We start from the raw sequence: 21,900 nt of genomic DNA, 5'->3' as shown, positions 1-21,900 counted from the left end.
TGAGAAATTAGAGGCAGCGGTTTAGTAGAGAATCAATGGGAGAATAAATCTATGGTCTCCGACCTAAATTGTAGTGACAATGTCGTGGTTGAGCTAGCTCGAGGATGGATTTGAACTAGTGACAATAACCCGGCTACTGTAGTTACCCTGCCTCGGCAAGCTCGAAGGTCTTGGCACTTCCATACGTTTTCAGCCTCATTCTAGACTCAGCTCCTGTAAGTTGATCCCATTGTTATTTACAGCTATTTTCTGAATCACTGCACCGAGATTGTATCATGTGGAGACCTGGAGCTTGGAACTCGGGTGCGAACGCTCCTGCGCGATCTTCGTCTCCAGCACCGCTATATCCAAATAACAACTCCCCAAGTCCTCTACCTGGCCGTAGACCTGGAAGCCGACCGCAGCTTGCTCACCGGACATCATCATTAAGCCTTTCATCGTCGGCCAATGCATCTACCACGAGTCTCGCCAGCTCAGTGCGGCAACAGCAACAGACATTCGGCCTGAGGCGCGCGGCGACAGCTCCTATACCATCAGGTATCCGGGATCCGTTGGACGTCTTAGAGGGGATACTCGGCGTACAAGTGAAGTCCGGTCTCGAAGTTGACGCTGGTGAGGATGAAGCTGGTCGAGAGCCAGATCTCGAGGATTTAGAGGATATTAACTTTGGGGCACTGAGTCTGGAGGAGTTCATTCAGAAGGAGGAACAGCGAGAGGCGGAAGCTCAGGAGCTGGCAGCGAGAGCTAGGAAACATAGCGTGAACACGCTGGTGGATTGTGAGCTCTGGATTTCTTGGTGGATATGAACCAGCGCTAACAGGGATGTACAGATGAGCGGGAACAGGGCAAGTTTGTTGATTTACATCGGTCCATAAAAGTGCTCACGATCTCTACCTATAATCCCACGGATTTTCGCTTACCTCTGGATTATTCGAAATAGGCTTGCGACGAGGTTCTTAAATCTGTTGAATCCTATCTTTACGCCTTTCAGACGGACCTCGGGGTTGTCAGCGCGGAAATCGAGACCCTCCAGAACCGCTCAACGAATCTTAATCGCCGTCTTGATAATAGGAAAAATGTTGAGAAAGCGATCGGTCCCGTCGTGGAAGATATTGCACTATCGCCAAGGGTAATACGAAAGATCGTGGAGGGCGAGGTCAACGATAGCTGGGTGAAGGCTCTGAAAGAAGCAGATCGTAAGATGAAAGCTATCGAGGTCCTGGATGCCACCAAGGTCAAAGCAGCACAAGATGTCAAGCCGGAACTAGAAAGACTCACCCATAAAGTCTGCTTTCCCATATTAAGACCTTTTTTTTTTTTTTGGAGTATTTGACATTATACTAACTATGCTCAGGCGATCGAAAGGGTACGGGATTTCTTCGTGGCCAAAATCAAAGCCATTAGAGTTCCTGGTGCAAACGCCCAAATCATTCAACAGCAAGGGTTCATTCGGTACAAGGAACTCTTTCTTTTCATGGCAACCCACCATGCGCAACTTGCAGAAGAAATTGGGCAAGCTTATATCAACACAATGCGGTGGTACTACCTCAGTCACTTCCAACGCTATAATGCAGCACTCCAGAAACTCAAACTTCACACAATGGACAAGCACGATACAGTTGGTCAAGACGAGCCGGCACGAAGAAACAACCTTCTCCCATCTCTCAAATCGGTCCCAGCGGCTTCATATGACCCTTTCAATATTGGTCGCCGGATCGATACCCTCAAAAACCGAACTGCACCAATCATGACCTCTCATCAGGCCGAGGAGGACAGAACGACCCACTATCCGGAAGTTTACTTTCGCCACTTCAATGCTGCCCTCGTCGAGAATGCATGCGCGGAATATCTGTTCATTACAGACTTTTTCTCTCATAAAACCTATGATCAAGCATCGGCAATGTTCTCTGCCATATTTTCGCCTACTTTCGCACTTGCACAAACGGTCACCAAACACCTCATTGACGCCACACTTGATTGCCACGGCGTTTTACTATGCGTAAGACTAAACCAATATTCCGCCTTCGAAATGCAAAAGCGCCGGGTTCCCGCAGCGGATGCATACATCAATGCGACCAGCATGCTCCTCTGGCCTCGGTTCCAGATTGTTATGGATGCCCATTGCGAGTCACTCCGCAAATCCTCTCTTGTTGGTAGTGGCAGCGGGAGGAGCCAACTCAGCGCCCTTGGTTTAGCAGCAACAAATACAGCTAAACAAAGTGCTGCACCACACTTCCTCACGCAGAGGTTCGCATGTTTTGTTCAGGGAATCCTAGCCCTGAGTAGCGAGGCCGGCGATGATGAACCTGTTGCGAATAGTCTGGGACGTCTAAGGGGAGACTTTGAAGCGTTTTTGACAAAGCTCAGTGCTGGTATTGGGGAGAAAGGAAAGAGGGAGCGATTTTTGTTCAATAATTATTCATTGGTTCTGACAATTATATCAGTGAGTTTACCTTCCCTTTAGCAGTTTGAAGAGTAGTTATTTACTGTATATGTGCGGTAGGATACGGAGGGTAAACTAGCGGCTGAACAGAAAGCACATTTTGATGCACTCAAAAAGGCATATGAAGCATAGGAGAGAAATACTAGTGTGGCTAGTGGATTAGATTTAATTACTCGGCGACTTGTGGTTGTTTTCCCTTCTTCTTTCCTTTTTCGTTTTGCAATAAACGGCGTTATTTCTTTTTCCTATGGAAGGAAAGCGTGTCCTTTCTTTTGGTTTCTATCAATTAAAATGGAATGAAACTAATAGATCTTCAATTGGAGAGCACCGGGAATGGATCAATGTATTAGCTTCGTTTGTAGAATATACATGTAATTATAACGACATACATGTATGTTGATAAATTCTCTTGTGGGGGATGGATCTTCGTTTGGTATAAACTAGGTTTTTATTTCAAAATACGCGCGTATTTGGCTTACAGGGCTCTTCTCTTTTGACGGTACCCTCCACGGGCTAAGATTTGATCATTACTTTATAGCGAAATCTAGGTTTATGCAAGTCACTTTTTTACCGTGTGTTGAGGTCAGTTTGAGGCTGCATCGAGTGAGTGACTGTGAGTCAAAAGCTAGGCCACACAATCAGAGTAAAGTATATACTGGTAGGTTTCACTTAAGCTTTAAATCAATCCAATCGATTGAGAAAGGGCAGATGTACCGTCTATACATATTAACTAGTAAACGTACAGTTCACGACTATTAACTACATGTATATGTGATGCTATCTCCTGACACGAATAGAACGTATGCCACAAAGTCCACCCTTTCGCTTAAACCCGCTTTCACGCACATTCGCCAAGCTTTGTGGCTTCGGGAACCTGGTGTAACCAACCCTTAACCTAACGCCATCTTTCCTCCGCTTCTTGCTTTCGTGTGTGCAAACTACAAAAACCCCTTCTCACAACACCACTAGTACCACGTACCATAGCTTATATTCCAATCTAGTTCAAACCATCTTTAATGTAACATCTCTCACACAATCTATGTCCCACCCTCCAGAACCTTCGACGGCCTCCCCATCTACTCAGGCCCCAAAACGTCGCATCCGAGCACCGCCTCCAAAAAACTGCTCCTGCGTATGGTGTGGTGCGGTATTTACCAAGAGTGGGTTGGGGAGGCACTATGACCAGTGGGTGTATGCAGTCAGCCCAGCCCGGCCAGATGACAAGCATACAGAGGAAGCGATCTCCCAGATGAGAAGTTTACGGCACGACGTTCGACGGCTGCGAGGAATGAAGCATATGGACCCCAAGGAGGTGGGTATCGGGTGCGATTGACTCGGTGCGTTTCCAAGAGCGCGCTGACGGTTCAGGGTCGTGTAGAAGAAGAGTCTGCAGAACCGGAGGAACTATGAAAGACATCAAGAGCAGCAAGTAGAGAAGAAGAGGGTGAAGAGGATTGCAGACATGGCTAGAAGCATGGTATTCAAGGAGCTTGCTAAAGAAGTGGAGGAGATGTAAGCCTCCGTAGGACCCTAACACTCACAGAATATCACCCATACACCACACTAGTCCGATTACTCAGCTTACTCCCCACTGTTTATCTAGCGTCACGGAGTCAGGAGTATGCTAACAGCCTTCCAGAAAAGCTTCGGCTTCTTTGCCCTCATTGCCCGACTTTACCTCCGGATCAGGACTGACCCCCACGAGTCCCCACCAAATTCTCAATTTCGCAACGCTAGCGTATCACTTTCTCCCCGCACCACCAACACTATTTACCCCCGTCCCTCTTTACCACACCGGAACCTGGAATGTAGTGCATCCTGATATCCATGAATACACGGCATTATATACACTTTTCCGCAACTCTCCACTAAGTGCGTGGTCACCTCGCTTGAATGAAGAGTGGACGAGATGGCAGCCTCTCGACGATAACGAGAAGAAACGCCTCGCATTGCAAGAGCTTGGGCGTGAATTCGCACGCAAAGGACATGAGATTGAGAGATTAACTGCATATGCCGAATTATGGGAGACGGGGAAAAGCTTAGAGGAGAGGGCAAAGAAGTGGGAAGAGAGAGCGGCCATGTCAAGGGAGCTCTACGGAAGAGCTGAGGAGGTACAACTAACCACTGAGCTAGACCGCATGTGGAGCTCAAGGGATGGAGCTGTGGCTGGTGGAAGTAGTAGTGCTACTCCCGGCGCGGGAAATGGCCAAGGAGACGTGAATATACCCATGGATGAAGCATCATCCGGCGATGGTGATGAAGTCGATGAAGGCGATGAAGTAGGAGAAGCAGATGATGATATCAGTTATACCTGAAGATGTATGCTACGGGGCACATTATGATTTGATTCGTCAACCGACGTTCACCTTTCTTTCTTTTCTTTCAAACTTCTTTCCTTATTTCTTTTATAGCGTGTAATCTAGGACTCTGAATTTTTGCTTTTTTGGAGGGAGTAATTATAAGTAAGCTTTTTATTCTGTTTTTTCATTTAAGTGTTGGTCCGGGTCGTGTTCAAGCAAATAGATCAATGGTATGATGACTTACTCTATGGAAATGAAATCTAACGTATCGAGCTTGAATAGTATGTACAGCCACTCTGCAAAAGTGTTCGTGACTCCGATTTCGGAGTGAGACATTTCTCCATACAAGTATGTAACCGTGGCGGACCACCGAGAACCCCCCCCCCCCCCCCAGAGAAGACTTTCCCAGTGACCAATGACACCTAAATTAATGAAGAATAAGATCAATGACCTATCTTCTTTTTATACGTAGTCACGAACTATATTATCCCTTCGTGTGTTCCGCAGATGGAGACATATTAGGCCCACGACGGCGTGGTGATAGCCATTAAATCTAACTCTTTCCAGTCTCTGGAATCGCCAGAACAAGTAAAGAAGAAGTCACAAACGGTGACCTCACACCAAAACAGGTTCGCGGAGTGAGGGTTAGGTTTACAGCCAGTAAAACACCTCTTTGAGGGATAACCTTCCTTTAGTGCCCGGTCCTGAAAACGCACGAAGGGATATATTTTTTGTTGTTTTGAATCTCAACTTTAGTAACATCAGTATTACCGGTGCGCCACACCGCGCAGTAACATTAAAACTAAATCACGAACACTTTTGCTGAGTGGCTGTACATAAGCTTTAATATTAGCCTCCATGCATGGTTATTATAGTTTATAACCCATACTCCATACAATATAGGGTAGGGTGGACTAGACTTCATGAAGGTCTATTCCCTGAAAATCTCTCAAGGCGCAATCCCGAATTAGAATCCTGGTCCTGTAACCCCTGCGAGGCGGAGCATGTTAATCCAGCAACCCAAGCACTGATTTATATATCTTGATTCTTTTCCAACCAGTCTCAATTTTCAAAAAAAACAACACCGGAGCTAGCAACAGTAGTAACCAAGCATATGATCACCACCTACTAGATCAACCACTAACACACCTACCATACATCATCAATGGAATATGAGGATTTGGTGACCAAACCTCTCCCCGACACCCAAGCGGAGGAATGCCATCTCTCATTCGGGGACTCGGGCGGGTATACGCCAATCATTGAAGCGGCAGCAAACGGGAACCATGAACTTGTGGAGACACAGATTGAGCAAGGGGCTGAACTGAATGCTGTTAGCGATGAAGGAAATACTGCACTTTGGGCGGCTGTTTTGTCTAAAAAGGAAGATATAGTCAGGCTGCTACTCGAACACGGGGCTGATTTATCGGTCAAAAATAGCGAGGGGGAAACTGTACTTTGGGCAGCTGTTCGGTCGTGGCAAGTCGATATTATCAAACTCCTGCTCGAATATGGGGCGGACGTCTCCGCCACAGACAACAAAGGGCAGACTGTACTTTTTAAAGCTGCGCATGCTACGACCGTTTTAAATTGCCCTGAGATTGTCGACCTTCTTCTCGAGTATGGCGCTGATATCTCAGCTAAAGATAAGGAGGGAAACGGTGTACTTTCGAATGTAGTCATGTCGAATCATGAGCTTGGGTTCTATGTCCTCCTCGATTGCGGTGCCGATATCTCAGCCAAGAACGACGAAGGAAGGACTGTACTTTGGGATGCTCTTTTGGCGGAACAGGAGAATATGATCCCTCTCCTGCTTTCCCACGATATCGATCTCTCAGCCAAAGATATTGATGGAAGAACTGTACTTTGGCCAGCTGTTTTGGTAGAGAATGAGGATTTACTCCTACAACTACTCAACGAATTCGAATCCATCGATGTTTCAGTCACAGATAATAATGGGGAGACGCCACTTATGGACGCCGCTTATTTAGGAAGTGAGGCCGTAGTGGATCTTCTAATTTCTTATGGCGTCGATGTCTTGGCCGCGGATAACGAGGGGCTCACTGCACTTAACGATGCCGTTTTATCAGGCAGGACGAATATTGCTGAACTGCTCCTCCACAACGGTGCTCATATCTCAGCCAGGGATAACACCGGACAGACTGTACTTTGGGACGCTATCTATACAGGAAGTGAGGTTATGCTCAAGTTCCTTCTCTCTAATAACGCCGATATCTCAGCCAAAGACAATCTTGGAATGACGGTTCTTTGGTTCGCCATTGACCTAAAGGAGAACTCGGAAGCTATGGTGAAGTTTCTGCTTGAACATGACATCGATGTATCTTCTACTGCGGCAGATGGGTCAACTGCTCTTCACTACGCTGCAAGCAGAGGAGCCATCGAGGCTGTCAAACTCCTGATAGATCGAGGTGCCGATGCCTCTCTCTCAGATGATTCAGGAGATACGCCACTCACTCTCGCGATACGGGAAGAACACAAAGAAGCCATAGCATTATTGGGAGGGGCATGTTCTGAATAGGGCCTCTGGAGTGTCGCCGAGGTTGGCATAGATTTACCTAATTCCTCGGCGGGGTGTTGTTAGTTGGCTTGGATCGGTCAATCTACCTCCTAGACCAACTTTATAATTTATAGTGGCACTATTCATATTGTTATTTAAACTGTATATATACGCATGTGGCTGGGCAGATTTACATGAGGTAGTGTCTTTGCTGTTTTATTTTTTTTCTGTAATCCCTTTGCACGAATTTTGGTATATATATCAGTATCAAATTACCATGCAACGACCTAGTATCGTAGATTAAACCTTTGTGTAGTATATAGAAGGTGGAAGTGGTATAAGAATGACCTTCTTAAGATGTACATGTACTTTGTCGAAGTCAGACACTAGGTGGGGGGTGAAGAGGATGAGGTGTGAAAAGGTTATGATACTACAACATCAGTAGCATTCTACCTAGTTGTCCCCTCAGCATTTCAAATGCAAAATAAAAAAATAGAAAATGTGAATAGGTAAAGGGGGTTGTGCCTGTGATAGGGACAAGGTCCCTTAGACTACTATACGCGCGACGATAGTAAGTATCCTTATCAACATCTCATAAAGGTGATTTCTAAGGTATACCGCATGCCCGGCGGCCATAGATCACTCCACCAGCCTCAAGCCATCTAGCTACATCTAGTAAGGCGCGTTCCAACCCATGACCGAAACGGCATTAATATATACATGTAGGTTCTAACAGGCCCCGCCATCTTCCTGAACCAATAGCAGATCTCCCATACAAATTGAATTTCTCAATTACAGTCGCTCTCGACGGCGCCGTGATGCACCGCCAGTCGACGCTTCCAGTTAGCTCCTACTCGCTACATGTCCTCAAAAAATACACCAAGGATACGGGAACATAGCACCAAGTGAAATCCTCAACACCCGAAACTCCCATCCTAAACGATAAACACTCAGACACAATATCACCGCCGTAGTACACGACACAGCCAACGGACAGACAAGAAACGGCTATGAGTTTCCAGGGTACGTTATCGTCTTTATTTATCGTGATAAAGCTTTGCTTACAAAATGCGGATTCCTTCACCGTCATAGAGATATCATTAGTAATCTCGTCACCACTACTCTCTGCACTACTATTGTGATCTGGCATGGACGCACTTCCCGGAACAGTATCAGATTATGGCTTGACGGCACCGAATTCGAACCAAAGCTCGATAAAACCAACGAAGATCTCGAGGCCCAGACTCAATGCGTTCAGTACATGGCTGTTGATAGCGCTCTTCATCCCATGAGAGCTATTGACGGTGACAAAAAACCTCTGCGGCAGTGGTTGAAAGGCGTTGAGCGTTGTCAGAAGAGCGGTGGTGAAGACTACGACTTAGTTCAAAAGAAAAAATAGCCGCCTCTCGGTATCCCTTCCTCTGTTTTCAAGATACAAATGATTAGCCATGGTGGGCAATAGTGTTACTATGTACATCAAGATTTGATTTGTTGCTAACGCCGCTCTGGGTATCACTACCGCCTCTCTATGTAGATCTAGCTATGAAGCGTTGTGACATGGTTCATCCTTTTCCGAGAGTCCTAATTTCTTGCCCGGGATCATATAAGAAGTAAGGAGGTACCGCCGAGCTTTGACTGAAACGTTGGCTGATACTTCGTTGAGCCTATTTGAATGTATATCGTTCGTTCGAATAAAGTCTAATTCTCCGCATAGAATCCCCGAGTGATATTCCATGCATAATTCCAAGAAAAATCGTCGATCACATTTCACTCATCCTGACTACATGTACATACATCGACCTTATATCATTCTAGCCCGCACTAAAGAGGTTTCGTAGTGAATTTCCTAAATTCGGATACCGCACTCATGTAATTGTCTGTTGCTATTGGAGGAAGGACACCGCAGTGGAGAAGAGCAACCAGAAATCAGTAAATACCAAGATAAAATCCACCATTAATTAAAAACATACAAACTTCGGGTGAGGCTTCTGTGGCTGTGAATTCCAATCTGTAGTTTTAAAAGTCTCCACCGGTCATCAACACACCTATGTATCATATCGATGAAATCTGGCACATACCACACACTTCCTGATCTGTATCTGGCAACCCTACCCAAATTTATAATAGTGTGCGAAAACTCTCTACTGCGGATACATGTATGTTATGTACCAAGTAAAATAGATCTAGCAAAATCTTCAATGCAACGAGCCCTCTATATCCGCACATGATTGTACTGCCCATCCTGTGACCCGGTAGCACATGCAGGTCACAGGCCAGACCTCGCACTCCTTATCACACACGTCACTATTCGCGTCACCCCATCCTTATCCTTACCCCGCCCACCACGCGTAAAGTACCTACCAACCTACTTCAACGCCGTCTAGCACCACAAAGTAAAGTAAAGCCGCGTTAATCAGTTTCTCTACTACTCGAGTACTCTTAAGAATAAATATCAAAGAAACCTCTAAGTTAGAAAAGATGAACCCACCTACCTATTATGAAGATCCCCAGCGCGACGACCAGCTCTCGATATATTCCGCTGCGCCATCGTACCACTCCACCTCGACCCTCGTCCCAACCTACACATCACTCCCCTCCCCGCGCCAGGCCCAGTCACAAAACTATACTTCACTTCTCTCCGCAAACTACAATGTCACCTCATGGCACTCCCTCACTGGCTCAGGGCATCAGAACCGTGCATATGCAAACGTTGCCGCACGAAGGGCGCAGCGTGACGAGGCTGCAAAGGAGATTGAGGACGCAGCGAGGGTACTGAGTCGTATGAGGGACGATGACGGCCGGCGGGGCTCAGGGGTTTCGGAGGTCTCGGTGGTCTCGACGGCGGAAGAGGATGGTGCGAAGGAAGCGGAGACTGATGCCGATACGGTCTTGGAGGAGGAGGAGGCGAAGAGTTGGGATCATCTGGCGAGCCAGATGGAGGATTGGAATGAGAGGGAGAGGAAGTGGGAGGAATTTAGTAGGAGGTATACATATAAAGAGGGGAAGAGAAGAGGATGGGGTAAGATTTTGGGGGTTTGATGCCTGAGGATAGGCCTGGTTTATTGGGATTGAACCTTCTTGGGGAGGGGGGGGGGGGTGGTGGCGTTACTTTTGGTTTTGGAATTTTGGCACTCCATACTAAGTTGTTTGGCGTTTTGGGAGGGGTTGTACTTGCGTGCATACCCTGTTTATCACTCTTTTTTTGAATAAGTACTTGCTTTGCCAAAATTAATGTACCGGCGGGCCACAATACACAGGCCTTACTTTATGAACCCGTATCGGAAATGCATGGAGGTTGTATTATTATTAAGGGATTATGAGGATGCATTACATCTTTTTGAATGCTTATTAAAATTCTACACATGTCTTATGATCGTTGATCCGGACTAATCGAAAACCAGCTTGGGGCAGTTTTCTTAGGGTAGACCAGTCTGCCCATCAGCAAACATTGCCCACTATTTTGGGTGGACGCTCCCTGATGGGCCGCACTCATTGATGGGCAGACCGGTCTATTCCGGGTGGTAAGGCTCATTTGGTTGTGTATTTGTAATGATAAGTATTGTGTGGTGGCAAAAGTTCTCGTGGTTTTCGCATATAAGCAACCCGCAGAAATTACCTAAAAGACCAATCAACAAAGTCAATAATCGAGACTCATACCTAGGAGATATGTTCTATCAATCTTCAGCTCTCTGATCATATTAATATCTTCTTTATATCTTTTGCGGTCGTGGAGTTATAGTCGTTTCATGGCCCATCCTCGTACAAAATCACGAGAACTTTTGTCACCCAACCAGATTAAGGTAAAAGAGTCACTAGTTCTATATGTTTTACTACTCGCTCATCTAACTGAAAAGGCGACATGCGAGTATATTCTTTTACCGAGAGTACTAATACGGTCTAAAGACCTCTTGATCTACAAGATCGCGATTGCTTATCATCATGCCTCACTCGTCCAAGAGGAGCGGGCAAGATGAAAACACGGAAGAAGAAAGGAGAAAACTGGGATACGGGTGGGGGACGTTGAGAGACGCCGGGGATGAGGAATAGTCCAAACACGATGTATTTTCATATATTTCCTATGTCAGCCAAACGTGAGAGGAGGTGGAAGGGAGCGGGTAGTTCAGGGGCTATTGCCATAACTGTAAGGTTTCATGCAATTAATGAATTAAACAAACAAAAAAAAAAAAAAAACTCGTCCAAAGAAAACCATATTCCGAGTGAGACGTTATGACCCTCACCAGCCTAATCTAAACCCCAACCCTGAGGACTAAACAAGGCTTGAAACCCTAACCACCCTGGTAACTTTTCAAACTTTCTTTACCCCCTGGAATCGACATGATCTCCATCTTGCATAATTTCACTGGCCAGATCTGCACATATAAACGAAACACTTGAATCAATTGCAATACCTGACTGCACTTTACAATGCCAGTCCCACGTGAGGGAACCTTGAGGTTCTGATTAAAGTTTGCAGTACTAGAGGTGATTAATTTTTTGCACATCAATCAACTTAATGTCAGGTACTTATAGCTAGGGCATGCGGTAGACATATATCATGGATAGCTAATCAGTTGATGGTTAAGCCTTATGATGCCATTCGGCTTCTTAAGCCACAGTGATGGCTATATGTATAATGTACTGAAGACGTAAAATACAGAAAAGTGCCAAATACCAGCCCAAACAATCTCATGAGTCGAAACAGGGCTTGCTGCGGTTCACTCAACTAAAACTACAGAGACCTTCATCATATTGACACGTATATTCTACAAAAGCTTGAGCTGTCTCCCGTAGTGTTCCTCTCCAAGCATGTCCCAAAATCTAAAACACGGTAGAGGTTAAGGTATCGGTTTGCTGTTCACCGAGGTTTGATCTATTCAGAGCTCCATAAGATCAAGTATGATCATTGAATAGATTAGCTATTTTGCCAACAAAGCCAGACGTGGCCGATGTTTAGATCGGTGTTTCCTTCAGCTGCACTGAAAGTTGTTAGAATAGGCTTTGAGCTTTGCAATCGGATGATGGGGGTTGGAGAGATGTGTTCGAAGCTTGTGGGAAAGGATGGGAAGGAAGAAAGCTTTGAAATGCATCTACGCAGGATCGAAACTATCAATCCTTCAAATGGTGGCCATCCTGCCATATATATCGGAGCTATATTCAGAAGAGAAACAATCTAGATCGACCCTTGGGCAACCAGACTTACCTTCATTCCCGTATTCGCCAACAGTTTCTGCTCTGGCCATAGTCACTCGCTCAGTCGACGTTGTGTTCCATCAGCATTCGTTCATCATGATAGCTAGGAATATTGATGCCGATGTTCTGCTCAAAACGTGGTGCCCGCATATAAGAGGGAGCACAAGATTTTGGTGTAAGAACGGATTGACCTGATTAGGTAGATGTTATTTCTGGGTGAAGTCGCTCGATTAAGAGTACAGAGCTTTCCCAGCTAGCTTCGTGACACTCGGGGATTGGATGATTCTGAAGGTAGAAGACGTGAAAGAGAAGAGAGCGGGGATTCGGGAAACCTGTTTGTATGATACATGAACCTAAAATAAACGTATCTGTTGAGGGTCGGATGTACCGATTCTGGAGGATGTAAGAAAAAAACAGAAAGAGGCTCGTGTCAATGAACATGAACCTGTTCTAGAAATAACTTGTGGGTAGTTGGCTTGAAGTACTGAAGCGCAGTGCCCATATGCGCTGTCCCTTCCGATTCCGAAAGCGGATATATTGAACGAATTCTTCGTGTTGATACTATCGTTCGTTCGTATTCAATATGTCGCCAGGGTCAGGTTTTCTTGGAAGTTCTTGTCTGTGTTACCTTATATGTGGCCATCCATTTTTAAGTAACCAAGACCAAGTAAGTTGAAAATATCTCTCATCTAAAAAACTTTTTTCTAGGTAGTAATCGGGGTTTGCTAAAATATGTAGAATATGGGTGGTTCGTTTCTTCCGAGTTCTTTAACAGGTGAGCAAATCGGCCTCGTGGTCCTAGTTACCTATTACTACATGTATCTACATTGATGGCTCATGAGTTATGATCGATGGGGCAATAAGAGTAGAAGTGTGAAGTGAACTTTAGGAAGAGGGAAGGAAGGGCAATGCATCCAGCACTGTTCAAGGAATGCACTTTGGACCCTCGCGTCCCCAACCCATCACATGAGCCCTACGCCCTAATGCAACAAACTCAAACATGCAGAAAAGTGCAGTCCAGTGATGTCAGATCCACCAGTAATTCGCACGCATTAAGCCGTTTTAGGCCAACAGCATTGCATATATGCTCGATGCTTGTTTTTATTGACTGCGCAGGAAGTATTACACGGTACAATGACCGCCTAATCTATACTTGCACTGCAAGTAACTTAGTGATCTAGAATTGCGCCAATTGTTGTGCCGTATTTTGCACTTAGTTCTTACTGTAGCGGTTGTATTCTTTAGCTTTTCTGCCCTATCAACTGCCCTATCAACTAGCCTTTTGTGCCTAAGAGGTTCAAGCGTTGTCAAAGGCGCCTCTCAGCTTTGGCGGTAAGCCGGTGCGGCTGAACGTTCACGACGGAAGAAATATGTGAGAAGATTAGCAGTTTTTCTTAGGAATTATTATATCGGTATACTATCATATGCATGCTCGATTTTCATCGATGTTTTTCAAGGCGGGGTATAATCTGGGCTGACGCGAGTGGCTACCGCAGTATTAGCAAGTGAATGGAGATTATCCCACGGCCACCGTACCGCAACAACGTGTAGAATGGATACTAGCTACCGCTAAAGGTCTCCATTAATCTGTGCGCATGCTGGAAGTAACGCTGCTTCTCACCAGCCTTATGGGTGATCGGGTTTATCCCAAAATAGATCGTTGTTGCACTTTCTGTTGCACTTTGTTTGCTGCGCTTGCAATTGAAGCATTGAGTCAACAACTTGACACTTGAAGAAATTTATTCGTCATCACCACTGCTACCTATTAGAGCTTTCTACCTAATTAAGGAAGATTTTCGATCTTCATATTCCAGATCTGACAACATCGGCAGCTGCAGCTTCCAGATCCTCCAAACATCATCACCGGCTGTACATACGTATTACTATAGTGGAATCCAGTGGTATGAAAACATCTTACTCATATACGTGGGATAAATCATTCGGGACGAATGGTAATACTCTAAAACCTTCCTCCATTCGGGTACTCATTGACACTGACTACATACGATTACCTTGTCAGAATCACGTTATGCTGTTGGCGGGCTATCGTATTCCTGCGCCAACACCTACTAGTGTCTTACCCAAAAATACCCTATCATATCAGCCCCCGCCAAAAAACGCTTACACAAAGAACCACCACCTTTGTACCACCTCACCGCCTGCACCCAAACACCAAAAACTGCTTTGGTTCTTTGTCACATCGTGTAACCTCAGCCCACCACTTCGGGTAAGCACCATACAGCACCTAAATATACATGCCTACCTAGGCCTGTGGTGAAAATTTCCGTCGGAAGCGAATTTAAAGCTGCACCCCATAGAAAGAGCGCATGGTCAGTGCGTTTATTGGTTCCAGCACCCGATGTCTTGCATAGCCCTACAACTACATACTGTAGAAGAAGAAAAGAAATTATAGTAATATTTAGGTTTTTTTGGCGTTGGAATCGCACTTTGAACTCTGACGAGAGTAGGCTAGGGCTAAGGCTCATATCAGCCTCTGCAACTGGTCTGGGGCTGTAAGAATTGGCTGTTGGTAGGTAGATAGTACAGCGTGGGTTATGTGCGATACTTCACTGAACGTGCTGGGTATCCGATGTTGCATCATTAGCCTGCAGATACTCGAGCTCACAGGGGAAGGAAGCAATACCTGAGGCGAGTGAATACTTTGCTATGTGGTATATACTTGGATCAATACAAAAAATTAGAAGGAGGTACCATGTGGTGAGATCCCAAGTAAGTAACACGATATGGGTTCTAGAGTACAAAAGATATAGAGAAGATATTAACGCGATTATAGAGCTAAAGATTGATAGAACATACCTCTTAGGTATGAATCCCGATTGCCGACTTTGACGATCAGTCTTGTGGCGAAAATCACGAGAACTTTTGTCACCCCACAATACATTGGTACCGACATGTAGTCCATAGGCACGGAAAGATTCTCGTGCGCTTTTGTGATTATTGTTGGTATAGATGGCTTTTGTGGTTGGTTTGAGACATACATGCAGCCACGAGTTGCACTCTGGCTTACTGTTCCCAGACGAAAAGTTAGTTGCACCCCTCAAAGAACATGCTGGGGCAGTGTAGAAGTCGGAAGAGGCCAATGATCGTGATTCCGAAAAGGAAAAAAAAAAAGCAGCATTCGATCAGACGATCAGCCGCAGCTGGAAAGACTCCAAAAGTCTAAGTTCACTATCACGATAAATACCCCTCGATATCCCACCCTCAATTACCTCTTTCCCTTCCTCATCCACTCGGACATCCAACAGCAAGACTACTACAGCTTCAGTCTACTACTTCTTCTCTCCTCAACCAGACAAGAAAACTTCCTAGTTTCAGATCCTCATCTTCAAATCTTTCAAAATGAAGTTCACCATCTTCGCCGCTGCTCTCGCCCTCTTCAATGGCTTGGTCGCTTCCGCTCCTGTCGCAGATGCAGAGGCAGATGTCCAGCTCGAGGCCCGCCAACAGGCAGTTTACTACCCCAACAACCCGATGACCGTTATTTGGAGCCCAAGCTATGGATACGTCAGCGACAGTTGGGTCTCAATCGGCAGAGTATGTCCCTCTATATTTACATATACCATACAAGCAGTATTCTAACAAACTTACCAATAGTACACCTACCAAGGCGTTCAATATGACACAAACACCCTCCTCAGCTATTCGTTGCCAGACGGCCTTAAGGGCAAAACGTGTCAATTTATCCTCGGCAACGGCTTCTATGCTGGAGGCACCCGCAAAGTCCAGCTCTTTAGCGTCGGCGGCCCTATCAGCACCACAGACACTTTCACCTCCCGCCCCTACCGTAACATCCATTACGGTATTTTCACTATTGCCCCAGATGGTGCGTCGGCCACTTGGGATGCCATCCCGCCACCTAAATTCCCCTGCCCTGAGAAAGCAACTACTCTTGGATACGAGGTTGTGCCCCAGGGCGATGAGGACTGGGCCGGCTGGTACTCTAACAGTGGGCTTGCAATTCAAGTTGTTTAAATGGTTCCAACTTTTGGCGGGTTTTTTTTTAGTTAGTTCTGGTTGTGCTCTCCTCTTCTTTATCTGGAAGGATTTAGTTCTCTTCCATACATTACTCTGGTTCTCTTTTGTCTTCTTTTTTGATTTTTTGAGTTTTTATGGATGGGTTATATATTAGGGGGTGTTGGGTGGGCGGTAGTGCGAGCAATATTATTAGTGTAGCTGAGGATTGGGTTGAGATCTTTTTTTCGGCTCAGGAGGCACTCTATTGGTACTTAATTTTTACAATTTATACTTAGATTAAAACCTGAACCTGATTTTTCCAGAGTGCGAGTGTGAGCGAGCTCTTGAATATTGGCTTGCAATGATCAAAGTGAGGGAACCGGGGGAGGTGCGCTAGCATTCTCCAGCAGTTACAACAGTAGCCTAATGGAGTAGCGAACTACAAAACCCGAATAGGTATTTTCGACGACAACCAACTAATGTGATATAACCTAGTATAACATACAATATAACCTCTGTGTTTTTGAATTTGTCTATTCTATTCTCACGAACATTGGTAACCTCATCAACTATCTCGGGTTCATTTTGATTTCGAGTTTATAGCCTAGCCCAGCTCAAAGTCCAATAATCCGCCCCACATCTTTATGGCCCTTATTTTCAGTGCTGAAGCCTTCGTTAACCCCATACATGAGTCTAGTAGGCAGTGGCATCACCATTCGATCTAACACTGTTCACTAATCAAGTCCCGCCTCCCATGCGACATATCCATCGCGGGTATATCGATCCATGTCACACATGAGAATGCGAGACGCAGAAGTCTATTGTAAGCACGCATGCCCACGATAACAGACCAAAGACACAACTCATAACGAGACTATATTGCCACCGGGTGCAAACTACTTGAATGGGATGACAGATCATCGAACCGTCCGAGTTTTTATCGTCGCACACAAGCAGGGTTAGGTTTCGAATAGGGTTAGGGTTGTTGGAATGCCAAATACAAACGTATCTTACTTGCTTTCCAACCAGTAGGGTGACGGTGCTCAAGAAGATGTGAATTGGATGTTTTTCAGTCGCCGTCTTGGAAGATGGGACCACTAGTGGAATGATGCATGCGATATATGTAGAATGGCGAGCAGCACGTACACGTGCACATGCATATATGTGCACAAATATCATAAGCTTATATTGACCTACATATATACTCTTCCAGCTGTGTGATGTATTAACATTCCCAAAATCACTCTATTCTAGATCATCTCTCTAAGAAAATATGACTCCTCCCACTACGCTCACGACATGCGTCTGTAAAGCTTCAGCTCATGAATGCTAGCTTACGAGCCCCCAAAGCGAACCGGATATCGATATTGCAGCTAAAGGTGATTCTCCACGCGTGTATCATCTTCGGTTTCCACCGATTTCTTTCTATTATGGCCGATGTCCGTGCCACGCGGTGGGCGCCGGCCGGCCGACGAGCTCGGAATATAAATCCTATGCCTCCCATAATCGCCACGTCCGAACGTTAACTGCATGCATATTTTCGCCTATGGATTGGTCTGCAGTCGGAGGATAAAGACCTACAATTACAAATAGGAATCAGCACACGCTGCGTGATCAGTAGCCCACCAAACGCACCAAACCACAGGATGTAATATATATCGAGTGATATCCCATGACCGCACGCATGCAACCATCTCGATCGATTACGTACGAGGTTGTGGCCAAAAAAAAAGGCCGGTAAAGCTAGCAACGGGAAACTCTGGCCCAACTTCGACCTCGATATCTCAACAACACGCCGAGATATTTACCTCCTATTTTAAGATATAAAGCTTGAGAACAATTAAATATATTCATTATTTAATATTGAGTTATCAGGCCCGTTACGTAGGGGAGTGGAACTCATCGTCGGTATGTGTATGTCCGTTGTTAGGCACGTTACCGGACTTTTTTGGCTATAACCTCGTACATAAGTAGGTACATGTACTGACCAAGTAGGGACAATTGGTACTATTTACGTATATATTTACGTAGATATTGATCTCATTAGAGTACGTAGCTGTTCTTTATCTTTTAATCAGTTGTTCATTTCTAATATGTTTTATGTCCTGCAGTTGGGGGTCCACGTAGTGGCTGAGTTTATGTACTTGGGGCGCTTTAATACCAAGTACATGTATGTAATACGCGATTTAAAGAATACGAGCAAAACCGCCCCCTCCTTTCCGTCCCAGCTGCTGATCCCCAAGATTTCGCATTACTCCCACTCTATAGATGGTCTAAGCCAGCCAACCAAACGGAGATCAAACACTCCCACCACCACCCGCAACAAAAACAAAACTAATCCAATCACCGATCAAAACCCTCCAAACCGGATCTTAACCCCTCCAACACCCTCCCCCCCAATCCCCCCAAAATACGAGGCAGATGATCAGGAGAAGCTTGCCAAACGGATATACGGACGCCAAGATGTGGAAGGATTACATGCATTAATTCAGGTTTGTGGTTTGAGTTCGATACAGCGTGTTTAACTAGCTACAGAAGGCATCGCGTGGTGTGGGGCTTATGGCGGAGTGTAGGCCGCTGTTTAATGATATGATGGTGGTTGTGTTTCTCGAGAGGTGGGCTTAGTGGTGGTGGGTTGGTATTGAGGGTCATGGGGTATCACTCGATGGTACGTACCCTACACTGCTGTTGGTCCCCACTACAGTTGATTTTCCGCATACACTGCGGGAAGGATAGAGACTTCAACAAATTAACTACGAAACAATCTCACATGTGCACAGCAGCGGTTTCGATGCTCTGCATGCGATTAATGAGTTGAACAAAAAAAAAAAATTTCGATGCTCAGCATCACACTCAAATTATAATTAATCACACCAGTATATGTATACAAGCAAGTAAGTCTATACACAAACGCCTTCCCATATCTATACACCCACCCACCCCTTCTCTCTTCCCCACCCCTCCCCCCCTTCTCTCTTCCTCACCCCATATCCACATTTACAATCACGAATACCTCCCCCCCCTCCTAATGCTCACCACCTCCTCCTCCAACCCCAACGCCACATGCCCCACCCCCTCCCCTCGCTCCCCCACAACCCCAAACCTAAACTTCAACCTCTGCAGCTCCCTCGGCAGCGGCTCCCCACCCAGACACGCGCCCGCGGCCAACCGATCCAGCGTCGGATTCCTTGTCGTCAGCAGAAACGTCGAGAAGCTATCGTCGCTCACGACTCCATTCTTTGCCAGCGCCACGAAGCCTAGCATGCCGATGGCGAGCGCAAAAAACACGCCCGCGGTGTATACGCCGACAAGCTTCTCCCAGTTGTATGTGTAGATGTTTTGGAACTCTGTTGAGCGACATCTGGTTGTGATGTTGGTGGCGTAGATGAGCGTGCGGTCCGAGAGGAGGGAGACCACCATGTTTTGTGCCATGGCCTCGATGGCGGGCGCGAGGTTGGCGACGGTCTTCATGTTGTTTGTTGTGCTCTTTGGGGAGGCGAGGGACGTGGACAGGACCTTGGTCTGCGTGATACGCATCTCCTGTGCGCTCTTGAAGTACTCGATGCCGTCCATGGAGTAGTTGAAGTGGCTGATCCCGGTCGAGACATCGCCGGCGAGGATGTCCACCAGTGTGTCAAAGAGCGCCCAGTTTGAGATGTGGATGCGCGAGTACGTGGTGTTGAACGACGGCTCCTCCGTCACCGGGTACAGGAGCTTCACCGCGTCAATCGTGGGCTTCCTCATGCGGCCATCGTTGATGTTGATCGTGACCGAGTACTGCGCGATCGAGTTCACGCACGAATATCCATGCCACTCCCAGGTGTCCGAGTCCTCTGTTTCATCGCCCGGTGCGCGCAGGTTTCCAACAAGCAGCTGGTTCCATACCTTCTCGGCGCGGGCGGCGCTAAAGACCGGGCTGAGGCCGTCTTTGGACTGGCGGGGGACTGTGGTGTTGGATAGCGGGTCATCGACCTCCCAGAACGCCTGCTCGGTGCAGTTTACGGCGGGGCCGGTGAATTGAATGCTGTAGGTGCACATCTCGCCGCAATCCTCCTCCAGAACTGTATCGGCCGCGACCAAGGCCTGTCCAGAGAAGGCAGCGGTCGTGAAGATACTGCTAGCACGGGGACTAGGGTTGTGGTAGACTTCCTCAAATATATCGCCAAGGGTCGTACCGTTGGACAAGTTGTACCATCTCAACCCATCCAGTGGCTCGGCACCAAAGTTGAACGACAGTGACGGTACCACACACTCACCCACCTTCTCCTGCCCCGAGGAAAACACCGAGATTGTGGTTGGCGTAAAGATAGCCACAACAGGCAGGGACCATATGACCATGGCCAGGAACGTGTTGAACTTTGCCCGCGATATCATCTCCCAGCTAAGAAAGTTCAGGGGATCTGTCCCGGCGCCAAACATGGAGTTTATCCCCATTAGTGACATGGACTTCTCCCTCAACGTCACCCACACCCACTGCTTTCGAGCGATCTCAATGACGCCCGACAAGGCCGCGCGCGACAGGAATGCCAGCCCCGTACCTATCCGGTTCACCCACTCCTGGGCCGCTGCGGTGCCCGCGGGGGTGGCGTGGAGGAAGTTGTAGTAGTAGTGGTGTGCTATTGCGGTCCCGAGGCCCACGAGAAAGAGACCAACCATCGCGATGGGTGTCCGCCAGTGAATCCCCCATGGTGCGATCAGGGCATTGCCGTCAGAGTCGGTGGGTGTGCTGACAGACTTGAGAGGATGCGGGCTGGCGGGCTGGAGGTCCCCGGAGGAGGCAAGCCAGGTGCGGGAAAGACTGGAGTTGGAGCCCGAGTGTTTGAGGTAGCGGGACTCGAAGGTTGTTATGCGCCCGGTCTTTGAGGGGAGTGTGAGGGTTTTGAGTGGGATGTCGTCGTTGTCGCCATTGGGACTCGTGCTGGCGGAGTTGTAGGCAAAGGGATCGTCGATGCTGATTTTGGGGGATTTTATGATTGGCATATCAGATACATATGATGTGTATGTGAACAACAACAGCTGATGGGACTATGCAATGATGAGTTCAGCGGACGATGAAGGCTTTCTATACCATTATTTATTAGTGTTATCCCGTACATGGATGGTCCGTCAACAGATACGATTTCTCAGACAGCAAAAAGGCATTAGTGATTTGATGTGCCGGTGGTCATGCCTTTATACTCCCCATGAAGAGAAATCGCCCGTCCGGGTTCGGTATATATCCCTAGTAGAGTCTTCGGATCCCCTGGCTACACATCTTTCGCATATATGGCCTAGGTCCTAGCCAGTAGTAACCCATGTACTCCTGGCATTCTCGGGTTTTGGGCCGGCATACCCCTCACTGTTACTGACTCTATCATCATGCCCTAGACAAATAGGCAATTTACCCATCATGGCATGTAAAAACCATGCCTCCCGCGCCGCAAGATCGACACCAGTAACAAGAATAAGGGGAATTCGCTATCTTTGCGCTTTGC

General features: G+C 46.7%; 7 protein-coding genes across 7 annotated transcripts; 6 read left to right on the top strand and 1 right to left on the bottom strand.

Annotated features, from left to right (window-relative positions):
- Positions 1-275: 275 nt before the first annotated feature.
- Positions 276-2,575, top strand: LAJ45_09377 (uncharacterized protein; the record flags this gene model as incomplete). Its single annotated transcript, XM_046118920.1, has 5 exons — positions 276-777; positions 831-877; positions 941-1,285; positions 1,355-2,443; positions 2,504-2,575. 5 exons carry the CDS (start codon positions 276-278, stop codon positions 2,573-2,575), a joined length of 2,055 nt encoding a protein of 684 aa, XP_045967998.1.
- A 907-nt stretch (positions 2,576-3,482) lies between these two features.
- On the top strand, positions 3,483-4,758 carry LAJ45_09376 (uncharacterized protein; the record flags this gene model as incomplete). Its single annotated transcript, XM_046118919.1, has 3 exons — positions 3,483-3,755; positions 3,822-3,955; positions 4,083-4,758. 3 exons carry the CDS (start codon positions 3,483-3,485, stop codon positions 4,756-4,758), a joined length of 1,083 nt encoding a protein of 360 aa, XP_045967997.1.
- A 1,150-nt stretch (positions 4,759-5,908) lies between these two features.
- LAJ45_09375 (uncharacterized protein) lies at positions 5,909-7,282 on the top strand (the record flags this gene model as incomplete). Its single annotated transcript, XM_046118918.1, has 1 exon — positions 5,909-7,282. One exon carries the CDS (start codon positions 5,909-5,911, stop codon positions 7,280-7,282), a length of 1,374 nt encoding a protein of 457 aa, XP_045967996.1.
- A 673-nt stretch (positions 7,283-7,955) lies between these two features.
- LAJ45_09374 (uncharacterized protein) lies at positions 7,956-8,660 on the top strand (the record flags this gene model as incomplete). The annotated part of the gene is made up of 3 exons (XM_046118917.1): positions 7,956-7,983; positions 8,236-8,284; positions 8,354-8,660. The coding sequence occupies 3 exons, from the start codon at positions 7,956-7,958 to the stop codon at positions 8,658-8,660; spliced, it is 384 nt and encodes a 127-aa protein (XP_045967995.1).
- A 1,079-nt stretch (positions 8,661-9,739) lies between these two features.
- On the top strand, positions 9,740-10,300 carry LAJ45_09373 (uncharacterized protein; the record flags this gene model as incomplete). The annotated part of the gene is made up of 1 exon (XM_046118916.1): positions 9,740-10,300. One exon carries the CDS (start codon positions 9,740-9,742, stop codon positions 10,298-10,300), a length of 561 nt encoding a protein of 186 aa, XP_045967994.1.
- A 5,511-nt stretch (positions 10,301-15,811) lies between these two features.
- Positions 15,812-16,444, top strand: LAJ45_09372 (uncharacterized protein; the record flags this gene model as incomplete). The annotated part of the gene is made up of 2 exons (XM_046118915.1): positions 15,812-16,006; positions 16,067-16,444. 2 exons carry the CDS (start codon positions 15,812-15,814, stop codon positions 16,442-16,444), a joined length of 573 nt encoding a protein of 190 aa, XP_045967993.1.
- Positions 16,445-19,429: 2,985 nt separating this feature from the next.
- LAJ45_09371 (uncharacterized protein) lies at positions 19,430-21,406 on the bottom strand (the record flags this gene model as incomplete). Its single annotated transcript, XM_046118914.1, has 1 exon — positions 19,430-21,406. The coding sequence occupies one exon, from the start codon at positions 21,404-21,406 to the stop codon at positions 19,430-19,432; it is 1,977 nt and encodes a 658-aa protein (XP_045967992.1).
- Positions 21,407-21,900: the final 494 nt, after the last annotated feature.

The sequence above is a fragment of the Morchella importuna genome (genome assembly GCF_003444635.1).
Source record: "Morchella importuna strain M04M26 chromosome Unknown Morimp01GS035, whole genome shotgun sequence".
In the NCBI taxonomy this organism is placed as follows: domain Eukaryota; kingdom Fungi; phylum Ascomycota; class Pezizomycetes; order Pezizales; family Morchellaceae; genus Morchella; species Morchella importuna.
Note: the sequence above shows the minus strand (reverse complement) of the source record. Positions and strands in the feature narration are given on the sequence as shown.